This window comes from Bombus fervidus, chromosome 1 (assembly GCF_041682495.2).
Source record: "Bombus fervidus isolate BK054 chromosome 1, iyBomFerv1, whole genome shotgun sequence".
NCBI classification, from domain to species: domain Eukaryota; kingdom Metazoa; phylum Arthropoda; class Insecta; order Hymenoptera; family Apidae; genus Bombus; species Bombus fervidus.
Genome location: NC_091517.1, coordinates 20,461,853 through 20,478,686, shown reverse-complemented (window position 1 = coordinate 20,478,686; position 16,834 = coordinate 20,461,853). Strand labels below are relative to the sequence as shown.

At 35.6% G+C, this 16,834-nt stretch overlaps 2 protein-coding genes across 5 annotated transcripts in view; one reads left to right on the top strand and one right to left on the bottom strand.

The window, feature by feature from the left end:
• Window positions 1-16,834, top strand: part of LOC139989913 (neurotrimin) — a 473,537-nt gene that overhangs the window by 254,310 nt on the left and 202,393 nt on the right. The window lies entirely within an intron of this gene.
• Window positions 12,143-13,706, bottom strand: LOC139989759 (uncharacterized). Its single transcript, XM_072008316.1, has one exon. It carries the CDS (start codon window positions 13,600-13,602, stop codon window positions 12,388-12,390), a length of 1,215 nt encoding a protein of 404 aa, XP_071864417.1. The 5' UTR covers window positions 13,603-13,706; the 3' UTR covers window positions 12,143-12,387.

The following is a 16,834-nucleotide window of genomic DNA, read 5'->3' as shown; positions in this document are numbered from 1 at the left end:
CCGGTCTATTAGCCCTGGGGACCGGACTAGTTTGCTCGTAAATCTCCAGAGTATCGGCCTGGGTGGTGGCACTCTCGTGCATGCACACGAGAGTATCGGGAGGTGAGACAGCGGCAGCCAGGATAGCGTAAAGAGTGAGATAGAAATAGAAGAGAAGGGAGAAAGAGGGCGAGGGTGTATGGTTGCGCGAGGAAGATGAAAGAGAACCGGGATGAGGTGGGACGAAGGCTGGCAGCCGAGGGTGTGGGGATTCGATTCGCTTCCGACAATGCGTCCGGAAGCTCCCAGGAAATACATGGGCGTGGTGCCGAGATAAATGTACTCTTGCATTTGCATAGTTACCTCTCGTCCTCGGCCTCCATATCCTCCCCTGGTGTTCGCTCCTTTTCAGATTCTATATCCGTGCCGCGTTCACCCTCTCCTCAACGGGGTGGCCGAGCCGCTCACCTTCCCGTAACCGGTGCGTCGCTCCTTGTTTCAGGGAATCTTCGCAAACATCTGCAACGAAGTCTTGCGAGTCAGCTGCTCGGTAAATCCTCGTGATCTTCTCGCTCGAGAATGTTTTAAGGATTTTGGAGCACTTCCAGGTGGTCGGATTTACAGAGCGTGTTATTTTGGCCAGATATCTGCTCGTTGTGATGTTGGATGATTGACACGAAACTACTTGATTCCCAGGTGTGAAAATAAGATTCTTCGTGTGTTTTAAATTATTATTGAAAATAATGCAAAAGTTTTCTGTAAACAGTCTCACGAAACAAAATAGTGAATCGAATAAATCTTGAATACGTTTGAATTAATAATTATCGTGGCTCGATAAATCAGCGAGCACGTTTCTGGCGAAGCTCCTCGATTGTTTATATGTATATGGAATAATAACAATTTAGATATAATAATAATTTAAAACGCGTCGAAGTTTGCCACTATCTATTCAGATACGATTATTATTATTGTTACAAGAATTCATTCTATTCGGACGATAACGAAATGTTTCGACCAAATTTAATTTACTGTCCAAGCTCGTTAAAGCGTAATTAATAAAAATGATAGACGAGAATTTATGCAAATATTAGATATTCATAGCTCTTAATGCGTTTGTAGGTTGAGAATGTGCAATGTATTACTCCCAACCAAATGTTATCCGTTGTTATGCATAAATTAACCATTATATTCATATGTATAACGCACAACGTTCCACAATTTACGAAGCTTTATTCAATAAAACTGTTGTTCGTAAATAATAGATACAGTGATTTCCACAACTGTTGTAACACTCTTTGAGATTGAACAACTTTCTTGAAATTTGACCAAACGTCTTGTTTCTTTTTTGTTTTTTTTCTTTTTTTAAAGGTAGGAAGATTAATTTTGAAAAAATTTTGAAAAAATTCCACTTTTTCTAGTCAATTCGATAAAATTTTCAGCATATATATAACTGATATGAATCTGCAAATGTGCTGTTTACATCTTCGTTGCAGATTAAAAAATTGAAAAAGCGACCATTACCTTTTTCCTCGCGATTCCGATCAATTGCAATTTTTCCAAAAATATTTTTCATATTTAGTCATTCAGTAAATGCGCCATTTGCAATCGAATGCAAAATGCACCTTTTTATGACTTAAGTAAATTTAAGTTAGTCTCGGATAAATTCGTGGCGTACATTTGGGTTAAACAATAAATAAAAAAGATACGAATTATTTGATATTGAATGATTTTCAGTATTAATCGCGAACAATTCGGTTGTAATGTTACATTTCTACCAAACTCCTCTCATTAACGAGGTTATCGATTTTAAAGCCTCAATCAAGATTCTAAAATTTTTATGTGTGGATTACTCGGTGCCAGATAAAGGGGACTAACCACGAGAAACCGGAACACTCGTTTAAATGCACACCAGAGACAAATCTCGTGCCGCAAGACCCGTAAGACTGTTCGCTGGCGACCTGGAATTATTTATTACGAGTATGTACGATCGGTCGGTCGAGTTTTCTGTTTCGTGAAATCGACGAAGACCAGAATGACCGCGATGCTTGTTAGAGATTCCTAGGAAACACAAAATACGCACCCGCATACCCACGTTGGATTCGCGGCCATGTTTTGGCAGCAGGAGTAGAGGTTTTCTTGCTCCAGCAACGACGTTTACCGTGGCGACAAATTCACAGTCCCTCAGACTACATCTTTGTGTCTCTCGGATATCCTGCTATTTAAACATAAACTTGTGTACCGAATAAACTTGTCTGCTTGGTGTTTGTTCATGTTGTCAGAATGAGTGTTAAATATTGTTAGTGTTGAATCTGTGTAAGTATATGCACAGTTGTATCACTGGGTTTCTTTATTTCGAGAATTTGGATGAAGATAACGTTGACTGGCGACTTAAAGGAAATGTCTTCTGGTAGAATTTGTAAATTATGTTAGCGTTAATCCTTTCCCTACGGTCCTCTCACAATCGAAAACTTTTCTGTTACACAGGATGAGAAGTTTTTACAAACACGGGGATTTAAATAAATAATTAATTGTAAGATGATACATATAACTGAAAATTAAAATGAGTTTATTTCATAAAGAACGCAGGTATTTGTATAATTTTAGTGTATAATTGTTCAGTGTTTGAGAATATATATACATGATGTTAAAATATATTTTTGTGGAACACTTTTGCAGGATCTATTTTAGAAATATAACAAAGACATAAAATGTTACGTAGAATATCGCTTTAGACGCAATTTTTCCAGTTATGGGCAATTGAATTTTGCACTAAAAGTCTTCCTATCCTATAAAATTCTTTTCTATCTTCTTATCGCTTAAGACGTGTTTATAAACTCTGTTGATTCATTTGTTGATATCCATTAAACCTCTTCATAATAAAAATCTATTATTTTATATATTATACACGTTTGTTATATATTAGATGCCATATATTTATTTGTAATAGGAAAAATTTAATAAGACGTAATGATTTTAAGTATCTAACCGTGACCAATTTAATCTTCAAGTAGATTCTAATAACGGCAGAATAACATGCAATCGAAATATTTGTGACGAAACACGTGATACAATATTTACTGTTCAAACATAAGTACTGGAAATACTTGTTGTCCAAAAAGTGAGTAAGGTAAATGGTGTCACTGGATTATTTCCAGAAAATGAAGCAGCTATTATGTTGCCGTAACCCGACTTTAGAGTTACATTAACGCGTCGTAAAGTGCTTCTATAGTCTGGCTTTTATTATGTAGAACTTTAGAAGTATGAACAATAAAATTTTCAACGATGAAAGCTGCAGAGTTCCGGAAAATTAAACGTTAAACACTGTGTCGTTCGATAAAACGTTTAAGATGTTGTTCCGAGAAACCGAGTTTCTTAGGAAAATCTTCAAATTTTAGTTATTTGTTAAGAAGGACACATTGTACATGTAGTTAAAATTTAAGTAACCCCAGCGCTACCGAAGTTGAAATATTGTACCTCAAATTTCCCCTATATTAAGCCAACATGACATTTTCATTTGCTGCAGAGAAAATTTTTTTTTCTTTGGAATTTTTCAAAATGGGAGATGAAATAATTTGTTAATTGTAATAATTTCGCATCAGGTTCATTGTAAAATTGAAATTAAAAAATTGTATTTTAGAATTTCATTACTACCTATAACAATCTCAAATCATTACTTAACAATACTTTATTTAATATGTGAGTAAATATGTATAAGTAAGTAAATATATCTTTTTCTACAAGATTTAATGATACAAAAACTATGATGCCACTTCTACTTCAGCTTTCAAATATAAATACGTACAAAATCCATCATTATCGTTCCCTCAAATATGTATACCTACAAGAAAAAGATTCAACCCTTCAACGGTGAAGAGGTATACTTGAATGTAGGTATCTACTACTGGTTAGATCAGTCAAATGATATAGTATGCTTGCCTACAAGGTGCATGTATCAATCTCGGCAGAGCTGACAGCTTTATGTTTAGATTGAAATCCCAGTAAACCAAGTGTGCCTCAGCTCTCTTACTTTTAAAAAACGAGCAGGAATAAAATAATTCACAACGATGTTCTGAACGCAAATTCTCTTTCAGGTAATAACTTGGATTTCTCAAATGGCTACCCCATTTGACATATAAATGTATTATTTTTGTAACTTCATCTTGATTTTATGAATTTTTTGGGAAAGTAATAAATTACTTCTATATTCCTTGTAAAGAAAATTTTTCAAGATATATGGTTTCCGTTACAAATCATAATTTAAAAAAATTTTTCTACGTTTAATAAATTGTTGAAAAGATAAAAATTTATCTCTCTTTACAATGCTATAAGGAATTATTAGATACGTTGCTTCGTACCATAAACGTAATAAAGCACTTTTAATCCAAATTTATGAAATATTCGATGATCAATGGATGATAAAATAACATCGAATGGGGATGTTCAAAATTTTCTAAAAATAAGACGTGTCCAATGAAATTAAATGATGCAGCCTGTCGCGTTATTTTCTTTTTGAATAAACGCCAAGACGATTCGTCGGTTGTTTTAAACTATTCTCCATTTCATGCTCACCGATCCGGCTTTTCGTTGAAAATACCGGCCAAAATGAGATTCCGTGTTTTTGTTGCTTGTGATTGTAGCTGAACGTTGCCTCTGTCGGTGCTTCCAAGACGTCTGTAAACAGAACGTAATTGGGGAATTTCCTTTGGTGATGTTACATGGTTCGGAAATAATTGTGTTTTATGCAACATCAACTCATGAACCTATTTCATATTAGTTGGCAAGATGCAATTTTCATAAAGGGTTAAGAGACAATTGAGAAATTGAAAATTATGATCTCGTAGAGTCTCGTTTGACGATGTTGCATGGCTTAGAAGTAAATAATTGTATTCTGTCTAATATCGGTTCACCGGGCTGTTTCATATTAATTAACAAGATGAAATTTCGCTAAAACAGTAGCAGATAGATCTTGCGATTGACAGGATTGAAACAAGTAATCGACTTGAAACATATAACCAACTTCTGTCTCGAGAAAACGTCGAGTGCCTCAGAAAGATATCCTGTAAGCAACCATAGTCGACCTTCGATGGCTTCTCTAAGTTCATTGAATTAAATTCAATTGTCCACTCCTCCACAGCTTTCCCCGCGCCACTTAATATTCCCATCAATCTCTCTCAATCACGTCGAGTCATATTTTCCACTCTTGCCTTGTCCTAGAGTAATCACGAAATTCCGTTATCGGATTCTTCACTTCGTTGGAACCTAGACACCTCGAGAGACGGTCGACTGTTTACGAGCACCATTTTATATCTATAACAAGAAGATTCTTGAGAAGTCTCTGAAACTGTCCCGAAACTTCGTCGTGAATAGAATCACCGCGCTCCTCGAACTCGTGCACTTGTTAGAACTATAAAGCTCGATTAAGGCAGGCGGTCCTTACGCATCTCGGATTTCGCGCTGGTTTCAACCGACTTCGCGCTCACGTCGATCTTCTTCTAGCTGTCTCTTCCTGTTCTCTACGTTCTAACTGCTTCAACAACGTCTTCCTGAGCGACGAGGTCGCTCGTCGACGATCGTTAAACTCGTCTCGATCGTCCGAAAAGTTGGAACTCGCGAATAGTACGACATGCACAGCGTGCACAAGCATTATTCGATCTTAACGGGCGAACTTGCAGCAACTGATAAATGTGTAAGCGACAAGTTCGTCCTGGTGGTTATATAGAAGGATGCGCAGTTAGCGTGACTGTAGGCAATCGGTGTGTTCATGGTTTAGGATGGCTGGATGGAGAACGTTCCTCCCTATCAGGCTGTTTGTTTGTTCAACGATTCGTTTACATCCGATGTAACGTAACTCCGTTCTTGTTAAGGTTTGCATTACCGCAGCAACAAGCCGCACAGTGCGCGCAACGGATTAGTAGGATCATGTTTCTGGCTACGACTGCTAATTCGTACCAACTGAACATGGTAAATATGGTGCGGTATCGATGCTACTTGGATCTAAGGTCTTGGTAGATATTCTTGTAAATAGGTTTATCTTAATCTTATAACGTACGTTGATATAGTTATTGTTTGAAATATATACATGTAGAATATTATGGGTAAAAACTAGTTTTGACTAATTTAGCGGAGACCGGTTGAAAGGCTAGCACCGATATATAAAGTAAAATGTAATATGAGAATGTGCAAAAGTCCGATTCCGATGCAATTCCTGGAATATCCAGTGATGATAGTTTCTTTTACCAGAACGGCCGTTATTCTGGAGTACCTGAACATGTGAAATTCGATAGGGCATACGAGTCGTACATAAAATGTAGATAAACTGCTGCAGACTGCAGTATTGAGAGATACGTATACGCAAGTTCAGTTTTTACTACTATTTTTCTTTTTTTTTTTTTCTTTTCCTTTGTCCAGCTGCGCTTCGTTAGCGTTCATCCTCCGGTTATAGCTTTTGTTCGTATTCAATGTTAATAACGGTACGAAAATATTGTATGCGGCAAATGTCTCGTGCAATAGATGAAGCATTTGGAAACTATGCCAAAGCACGCGAAATATATAAAGTGTAGTTTACACGTATTGGAGGGCATGCAACAGAACTTGCTGATCGACTGGAATGCCAATGAAGGACCAACGCTTTGAAGATGAAGTATGAACGTTGAATTCTATTATTAATTATAGGCGAGCTGGTTGACCGCGTGTGCATTGGCACGTGAAAGAACAAGTCATTGCACTTGCACGCTCATATCGAACAATGGGTTTACTTCGCATTGCTCGTGGTTTCTGAACTCTTTGAATTCGAAAAGGTCGAAGACCATTATTAACGCGGAATATGAACACTCGGAACAAAAGCTATGCACAGACTGGAAGATGAACACTAGCAAAACACCGGACAAAGTAAGAAAAATAATAATAGCGAGGAAACTCAACTTTTGTATACGTGTGTTCCACTGATGCAGTCTGCAGCTAGTTTGTCTATATCTTTGATACGATTCGTACACCCTATCGAGTTTCATGAGTTCAGACACTTCAGCGTAACGGCGGTGTTGATAGAAGAAACTATTGTCACTGGATATTTCGGGAATTGCATCGGAATTGAACTTTTTTACCTTCTCGTATTATATTTTACTTTCTGGAAGTATGAAACGCATCGATACGTTTGACTTTGTCACAATTATAGTATCAGTGTGTATCAGCAAACAGATTATGTAAATCAAATCGGTTTCCATCCTGATACAATTTTTTTACCATTTTCCATGAGAACGGTTCATTTATGACCGATGGTTCGGACGGTTTCAGACTTTTGTTACTCGCGATGAGTACTGTACGTACGAGTACATCATGTATGAGTGAGTACTACATGTATGAGTAAAAATTTGATCTTCAAAATTATGCTCAACGTCAATTTTGCGATCGACTGTAACGGATTTCCACCGACCCAAACGAGCTGCAGAATAAATCTATGATAATCAAGGTCGATCCTTTTTTTACACCCTCTCCATATTTGACTCGTACATTGCCGTTACTTTTAATAGTAAGTAGCGTAGATCAATGCTTTACAATTTAACGCAAATCGCTAGTTGCTTGAAGAAGAAAAATAATTAGTGTTTTAATATTTCTAACCTTCGTCGAATTCGATATGCAAGAATTGTATTGTAATTTTCAAAATATGTATTCGCGTGTGCCATTAGACGGAAGGTTGTTCGCGATTTACCACGGTACATGTCAATTATCGAAGCGTTTTGTAATTTCGAAATTGATCGAGTGGTTTGCATACGCTCAATCAACGTTGAAAGTGCGTATAATTATAACAGATCGTCGCGGGTGCGTTATTTTCTGTACATATTGTTATCTATTTAGTCACGTTAAAGGGTTAATGAATATATTATTAAGTGAATTTGCAATTTTAAGCAATTTAGTTAATTATCGTGACTCATCGTGCAGGATAAAGCTCTTTAAATTTTAATCATATCTCTTCTAATAATAAGCAAACGAAGCTAATAGGGTAACGTTAATTTTTTATTGCCTTAGTCTTTATCGTATCTTTGACTTATTTAAACAGATGTTACCTTCGAGACACTAAATACCGGTTTATTAATCAAAAATAAAAACAACGTGATACATATTTTTTTTGACACATTCCGTGTCGTAGAAGTGACGTACGTCAATAAAGCTATCCCAGGGAAACACGATTGGTTTACGTTTTGACGGTGAGAGCGACACATGGATTCCATCTGAATTTCAAGTCGAGATTTCCGATAGTCTACATTTCAGTACGACATGAATTCCCTTTCCTATTTAATTCACTATTTCCCTATTTTAATTTCATTTCGTTGTAATCTCCAATTTTTATATTAATTTTTATAACAAATTTTATTTTATCATAATTTCTATCAATTATAATTTCAACGAAACGTATGCTACTCTTTTTTTTTTATTAAAATATCGTATCTACGTATCTTGATTAAGGAAGGTAAAGTAATTATTCGATCGAATTCGAAAATCGATAGACAATTGTGAAAAAAATGTATATTTAAGAGAGGTACAATTCCTAATTGATAATACAATCACGGCAATGTTTATTGTTCCAATAAAAACTCGTATGCATTGAAAATATGAAAAAACTCTTGTTTGGCTTTTATATTATGCTAGAAAAGTAAAATATAAAAGGTGTCTCATTTGAATAATTATAAGCGGCACTGTATACGTATATGAAGATTGATTTGTTTTCAAATTACTGGACTCTTCTACAAAGAATTGTTAATTAGAGATCAACACAACCCGGAAATTTAAATAATTGTTATTCCCGTAAAATTTAAACGTCATATATCTCGTCTAATTATATTAACTACGTATATTGCTTCTTTCATACACCTTAAAATTTTTGAAACGTATTTCGTAAACATAATAATTTTGTTACGACCGTTCGCGGAGAGACGCGATCGCGAGGAAAACGCGTCAGCGAGAGGCGTAAGTTCTCGCTACGATTCGGATAATCGACGCTGCGAATTAGTCGTTCCCCTGTTTCGGTTAAGATAACAGAGGTAGTTCAATGAATTTAACACTGTATTAACAGGTTAATATAGCTTGTATATTTAACAATAATGAATGTAATAATAAAAACGTCACAAATTATTTAGCGATAAATACAGTTAATGTGTTACAGAAATTCGACCCGACTTCACGATATCTCTCGATGAATTCGTTAGATTAAGCGACCTTAATTTTATTTGTCAGACCTCTCCATGTATGCTGTTAGAATCTTCAAATGAGACTGATTTCCCTTCGATGATTTCTTTGTCTTCTCAGGGAGATAACCCCCACTATGCTCGGGTTACGCCACCGTTCGCGCCTATGATCACGTATGCCACTTGTTTTGTGTAAATAAAATAACGGACCGAAATCAACGTTTCTGGAACTGGCTGCGGTGCTGATAACTATGCACTTGTCGCTACATTGCATATTTTCCGTCGGGCAGTTAAGACGATCTGTCTGCGACACTATAATACCGCGAGCGATAGTTAGAAATACGGCCTATACTAAGCCTCGTGGCGTAATAAATTTCATGCAATTATCATTGCAATTGAGATACGAAAGTGTAACTTATTATTCGTATGTGATTAAATATTCTGTCACATTTCATGAAATTCAACAATAGTATTACACGAGAGTCAGGAAAAGATATAAATTATGCATGTGTAAGTACTTACTTATTGTTGCTCTCACCTTGATTCGGATGAAGTAATGTAGTTGTTGCGTTGAGTATGCGTAAAGTAACAAAAGATTATCAATGTGGTAACGTAAACGTAAATAGAAGAACAAACACTCTTTGTGAGATTTTAAGATGGATAAGGTCAAGTATTTCACATTAACATACAACCATGATAATTTTTATTTGTACGTATCTTTAAATATTTTTTTATCGAAAGTAATAGAACGCCTGTGTCATACGTATTGTCATTTCTTGTACCATTGATTAAACATGTTGCATGTTACAATACATCCGCTTGATAATTATAGACCATTAAATGCAGAGTGTGTTCTCGCTCTACCGTATAGAAACTTTAATTAGTAGTGTTTGAAACGCGTAAAATATCAAGTTTGTATGCGGAAAGTGTAATTTTAGTGATTCTGCGCATCGTAAAATATTTCTCTAACACCAGAAGTTCTCAACTAATGATACGCGAATTTAATTTAAAAGCTATTCTTTAGTCGATTTTTTGATTAAAATTAATAAAACTCGAATAAATCAAATTTCTGGATAAAAGAGAAATTTCGGAGACATTTTACAAAGAGCGAATGAATTCTCCGTACCATTTCGCACGGCGTACTTGCCACACAATAACAGTAACAATAAACCACATTAAGGATGGAACTTAATGTTATAAATATCAAATTGTAGATAACTTTAAGAAAAACATTTAACTGAAAGGTACAACATTCTAATAGAAAAAGGAATCCTCTATGAAGTACATCAACCGATTTCTGAATGGCACAATATGTATTTGTTCGAACAATAGTATACACGAATCCTCTTCGAGAAATTGTATAATTTTCCTGCTACAGTCAGCACTTTTAATAGCCGTTAATTTATCTGCAATGTAACCAGCTCTGACGAAATTCTACGAATTCAACAATCATTCTCCTTATCTTCCACGATTTCCTGGGATATCGAAGGTAACCTCTCGTAGGTAGCGTGTTTCAGGTCCCTTTCCAAGCTAAAAGTATTCCTGCAAGTTCTCCTCGCAAGTTCCAGTCCCTCGTTTCCTCTTCCGGCCGTGAAGACACGCGGCCGCGCGTGGAACCGCCGCGACGAACAAAATTTAACGGGCTTAAAATTCAGGTTAGAGCGTAAGTGAATTTCCCGGGAGAGACAGGGCTGCCAGTCCTCGGCGAAATATATGGAAATGACAAAGTTTTTCCGCGCGTCACGGAGTGCCTCTATTTGAAAGGCAGATCCGTACTTGCATATAGGCGAAAGAATAATTTCGCGCATCGTCCCCGCTGCCTCGTGTCTACGAGCTTTATTTCGCTGGATATGTACATCGCATACCTATATGACGCCGGGTATACGCGTGCACTCTTCTAAACCAGCCTTTTACCCGCGTTGTTGCACCCGTTTTCCATCCGTGTATTCCTATGAAAAAAAAAGCTCTGGCCGCTTATCTCTCGACAAATTTTCCGATACCGGTTCATTATGCAAAACGTTAATTGCGCGTATCACGGATTGCCAATTATTTTCAGATGGATTTTACAGGGATTTGAAGGATTAATGTTTTTGATAATTTCAAATGTATATAACGTTAGCGTTAATGATAGCGGATTTGGTGGATTATTTTCTAAAGGATTGACACAAAATGAGAATTTATCAGAGTGAACGATACATGTATGTAGAGTTATAATATATATATATTTGTTAATTCGGTGATATTTTATATATATGATAGAATGGATTATGAAGGTTTCTGCTATATACTGTGAGCAGTACAAGATATCAAAAGCGTAATCTTTGAAGGATTAAGTTCTTGGAAATTTCAATTGTATAATGTTTGATTGTATTGGTTTAAAAGATGGATTCTCTTGAAGAGATTGGTAATGGTACGTAGGACGAGATTTTGAAAGGATGTACTGTTATAATACATACACATATACATATATATACTGATTCATACTGTTTGTGTGAATAAAAGATGTATAATAGTGATTGGAGTTTATGTGTTTCATATGGACGATAAATACCAAATGTCTATTATAAATATTTTAGTATACAATAAAGTGCGATGTTGTAAAATTTTTATAAATATATCATGCACGTTCTATAAAACATTTTGAAATTTTATTTGCAGTTAATATCTTGTAAAATTTTTCTTTCCAATTTTATCAACATTATCTCTGTATAATTTCAAAGCATTTTACATAATGCGCATAAGGTATCTATAAATTATACCGTTTTCATTTTTTAATTATAATGAAATTACACTGATTAACATCCGTAAAATATCGTCTGGTACCTCTGCGAATATGTTTTGTTAACAAACATTAGAAAATTAATATTTTCATACTGATTATTCGTCGTACGATGTAAAAGTGGGGAAAAAAGTAAAAAAGAAGGATATGCTTCGTACAAAGAACATATATTATATTTTACATTTCTATGATATTTTTTACAATAACTTGGCCCTCATTTCTTCATTATTTATAGATTCTGTAACTGCTATATATCTACATTTCAATTTTCAAACAATAAAATTTAACTCTTCAACAAATCGTCAAAAATGATAAAACTTAACAATATCCAATATTCAATTATAAAATTCGTAATTAAAATTAATAATAGAAATTGCATTTGTTTGATCTTATTGATTTATAAAAGCGTGGATTTTGTTGGTCATAACTAGTGTAATAAATACTGACTACCTACAGTATATAATCCAGACATCCAAAATCATTTAATTTCAGCAACATATTCGCCAAAATTTTATTAATTTCATCTCCACCTAACTGACTAACCGTTTTTGTCCACTGCGGCACATCCATTTGATCGAAATCTTCCAGTCCTTTCTCACACTTTCCCATCACTATAGATAGGAAAAACGTGGCAATGAAAAATCCAAACAGACCTTTCTTCTTATAATCCTCGTAGAAAGCCTCGAACGGATATTGTTCACAATCGATATCATTCTCCTTAAGACACTGTATCAAGGAGTCATGATACGCTTTCAAAACATTATCCAACATATCTTTGTCGATATTATTCGCGCAATGCAGACATAAGAACGTAGACAGATCCAAAATCGGCGACCCATACCGTATTAATGCGAAATCGATAAATGCAGTTTTCAGTTTGTCATTTTCATTTTTAAACAACATGTTATTTATCGTGAAGTCGCCATGACATAGCGTGGCGAGAGGTTCCTCGGCTTCGATAAATTTCAGAATCCAATCCTCGTACACGTTCTTGAATCGAGCTTCGACCTTGTCACAGAATTGTTTATCGTGGCTCTGCTTTCGAAGGCAGTCGACCCACCTGGTCGCAGATTCAATGAATACGAGCTGCATATTGGTCCCTGGACAGTACCTAACTTCCTGAATACCCTTCACGAAATCGAAGAATTCTTCCTTATGATTCTTCTTTGCCATGTACGCTGTCGCGTGGAACCTTGCGATTTCTCGAAACGCAGCTATAGTGTATACCAACGGTACATCGCTCTTCCATTTGCACAAGCTGTAACCTTGCTGAATAACTATATTCTCTAGGACGATCACCGAATTAGGAAAGTCATTCTGCTCAGCGTAAACACAACGAGGCAGTTGATCGTAATACTTGGCGTACTTTTTATAGAACAATATCTCGTTGTGGAATTGTTCTTCCGATCTTACCATTTCCCGTAAATGGTCCAAACTTGACGGTATTTTTATCACAACGCTGTTCGATGTTTCCTTCTCTTCGTCGTCATTGTCGGTAGCCGAGTTAGAAACGATATTGACGAAGAATAAACTCGAAATGAAGAAGGATTCCTTAGGCGTTGATACTTCGTATCGTATATCATCGAAATTTTTGCCGAGATTCGTAGTTATCTTGTCGATCAGCGGCTCTAACCAGGCGTGACAATTCTTCGTTTCTTCGCACATTATGACATCACCAATTAGCAACGAATATCACGACGACTGCTTCAATTCCTTTCAACTACAGTTACGATCGTAGACTGACGATAACGAGCAGCGCAACTGAGAGTCAAGTATCATCTCCTATACACTGATAACATTGACTATGTGACGAAACGAGGCACGAGAGGTAGAGTGGGAGACGCAGAGTACAGCCCATGATATAGCGAATCTCTTACACTGAGGAATTAAAGACTCATTCATAGTCATACGATACTCCGAGAAACCCGTGAGAATATTCCTAGAAAAAGAGTGGTTAGTGATGGAGTCAATTATGTTGCAAATAGGTTCGATCATTAACTGATTGAAATTAATTAAATTAATTAAATTGTCCAATGCAGCACTCTGTATTTTTCAAGATATGATGAAATACTTGAAGCTTCCTGTGCTTTTTAACTTTTGAATAAAGTTGTATTGTACAGGCTATTACGAAATACCTTAAATTAAATGAAGAAAAGCATAAATGGCATGAAGCAAATGGTAAACCTTTCTTTAATAATAAAGTATACTTGGTATGTCGACATCGTCATTTTAACTAAAACAAGGTTAATGTAAGTATTTCAAAAGAGAAGAAGTAATACTTTCAAGTACATTTGTATGCAAATGCGACAGATTCTAACGCTATATAAATATTTTGGGTAATAAAAAAGGGTGCTCCCAAAATGCCTCTTGTATCAAATAGATTCGAAACTTTATAGAAATTAAATAGATAAATTTAATTAAATAGAAAATATAAAAATTCTCCATTTGCTTGAATTAATCATGAATAAACTGCAGATTTCTGTGCATTTACGAGGAATCAAAGATGCAAAAATGTAATGTATGATATAAAATACTCAAGCATAATAACTTACTCGTTATATTCACTCGTATATTTCTGCTTAAGTTCCTTCTCTTTTGTATTTGAATAAAATGTGAATAAACATTCGCAGTCTAATTGTAAGTGCAAATACCAAAGTAAAATTTATAGGAATTCTTGTCATGTTCACTGCCTACAATTCTACATAGTTTTCTTTTATTTGTTATAAGAGTTTAATAAGATGTTCAATGATTCTATTAGTGACTATGATTCATTGGAATATATACTTACAAGTGTTTATTATAAAGTTCAAAACCAGCTTCTGAACATCAAATATTTCGCAACTTACAACGAACGAACTTTTATACTTCACAAAGAGTATCCGGAACTTATAAAATGAACCGTGTATATTCAATTTAATTCGAATTATGCGTATGTGAGTTAACATAATGTTGAACTTGATCCCATCACTAACAGTTAACTGGAAGTATACCTGGGTGTGGACTAAATTACGTATGCAATCGGTGTTTCAAAAAAACAGGACGTGGCTTATTCAACTACATACACTCAGTTTCATAATCCACTACTCTCTACTATATTCGATAGTAATTCGAAACAATAACTATACGTTATCGTATATTCATCGTTCGTAGCATTATATAACTCGCTGTCATGGTCTTTATGATGATATGTGTACATGTTGTTTGTATTATTTTTATATTTCCTGAATAGGTGTTGTGATTACACTGCGGACATTTTTACAAATTCACGCTTTTGTGTATGCAAATAACGAATCTAAGCTAATTTTAAGCAGAAATTCGTTTTCCCTGCGAAATATTATAACGAGTACGCTTGGATCTTTTATATACTCTGTGTATTTTTGCATCTACAAATTTCGCATAAACATAAAAATTCGCAGTCTAGTTATGACTTTATCACTAACACGACAAATGTTCCTGCCGGTGCTGGAGACTATATGAAGTATAACGCGTCCGCGTGAAAATTGGATAAGAAAAGAAACTTTTGCGTTAGCTACTTTAGTATGTTCTTTTACGTTCCTGTATGTTTTGAATAATTATAATACAAGTTTTTATAATAGGATTAATTTAGTTTGTAAATATTTAATATTTGATTTATCATTGTGTTCTACATTTAGAATTTGCTGTTTTTTTTTTTTCGTACCGATGTGTATAAACCTTAACGTTGCAATTGCAGTCACTTAAGCTTAACTCTCGTAAATGTTCCAGGAACAAGCATATAGAGAAGAGCGAGAGGAATGTTTAATGTGTGATGAAAAGATATCATTTTTTAATTTTACATTTTTTAATTTTCTTCAATTCCCAAACTAATAGAATAAATTCGTAAATTTTATGCAGCTATTTTTGTGACAAAAGATATGACCAGTAGTTTAGTCAAGTAGCAAGTAAAACCGAATTTACACTGTGTGGTTTCATGCTGCAGTTTCACAGTGGATAATTCATCGAAAAACATCACTGTCGTCCTCCTCGCTTCATCCGCGATGATTCTCCAAGTTGAATCGTGTAACTTCAGCTTTATTTCTTGTTTGACTAAACTATTCAATATTGCCTAAACCAACCTTAACCTCTAAGCGACGATCTATTTCAAGGACAGGCAGAAACCGGTCCCGACTCTTAACCGCAAGCCATCATCTTCGTCTAATTATAAACCGGTTCTTAGAATCAATTTCTAAGATCTAGACTCAAGGCAATTTCATTTTCTCTCTGTTCTGCTACTTTTTCTATTACGAAAGGTTCGTTCAGCTCGCGAAAAAAAGCTCGATCTTGGCAAAAAGAGACCTCAAGAGGAATTTCTCCGAACAACACCGAACAGTGCGCGACAATGAAAAGGAAAGAAACAGGCCGGAAAGGATGATAAAGAAGCGACCAACGCAACTGAAGCAGGCGGGTGCCACGATCCAGAAAGGCAAGCAGCGCAAAATCGTCTTCTTCGCTCGCGAGATGAAATTAACTGAATTGGCTGCGCACGAGTGGACTCTTCTGACGTTCCGGACAAAACGAAAGCTACGATACCGCGGGAGAACGTCTCGAGAGAAGACGTTTAGTGGTCTTATTTGTCACTTTGTAATTACAAAAGATCTCGTGTCAAAAATATGCAATAGTACAGGCACTTCTGAACAGTAGCGTACAAAGTACATATGTAACCTTAGTCAACGTTGTTTTTTTATGTGGTTGACGGTTCAAGTACGAGGTTACTCGTCCACGTGTCGTAAACCAACAACCTACTACTATGCTTACGCTCTAACACGATAAAAATTCAAATTCGATCGATATCATGCTCAACTCTGTACCATGTACCTTTTTTTTTTCTTTTTTGACTTCATATGAAATTTATAAAATTTTTAGAAACCAGTGCGTCCGC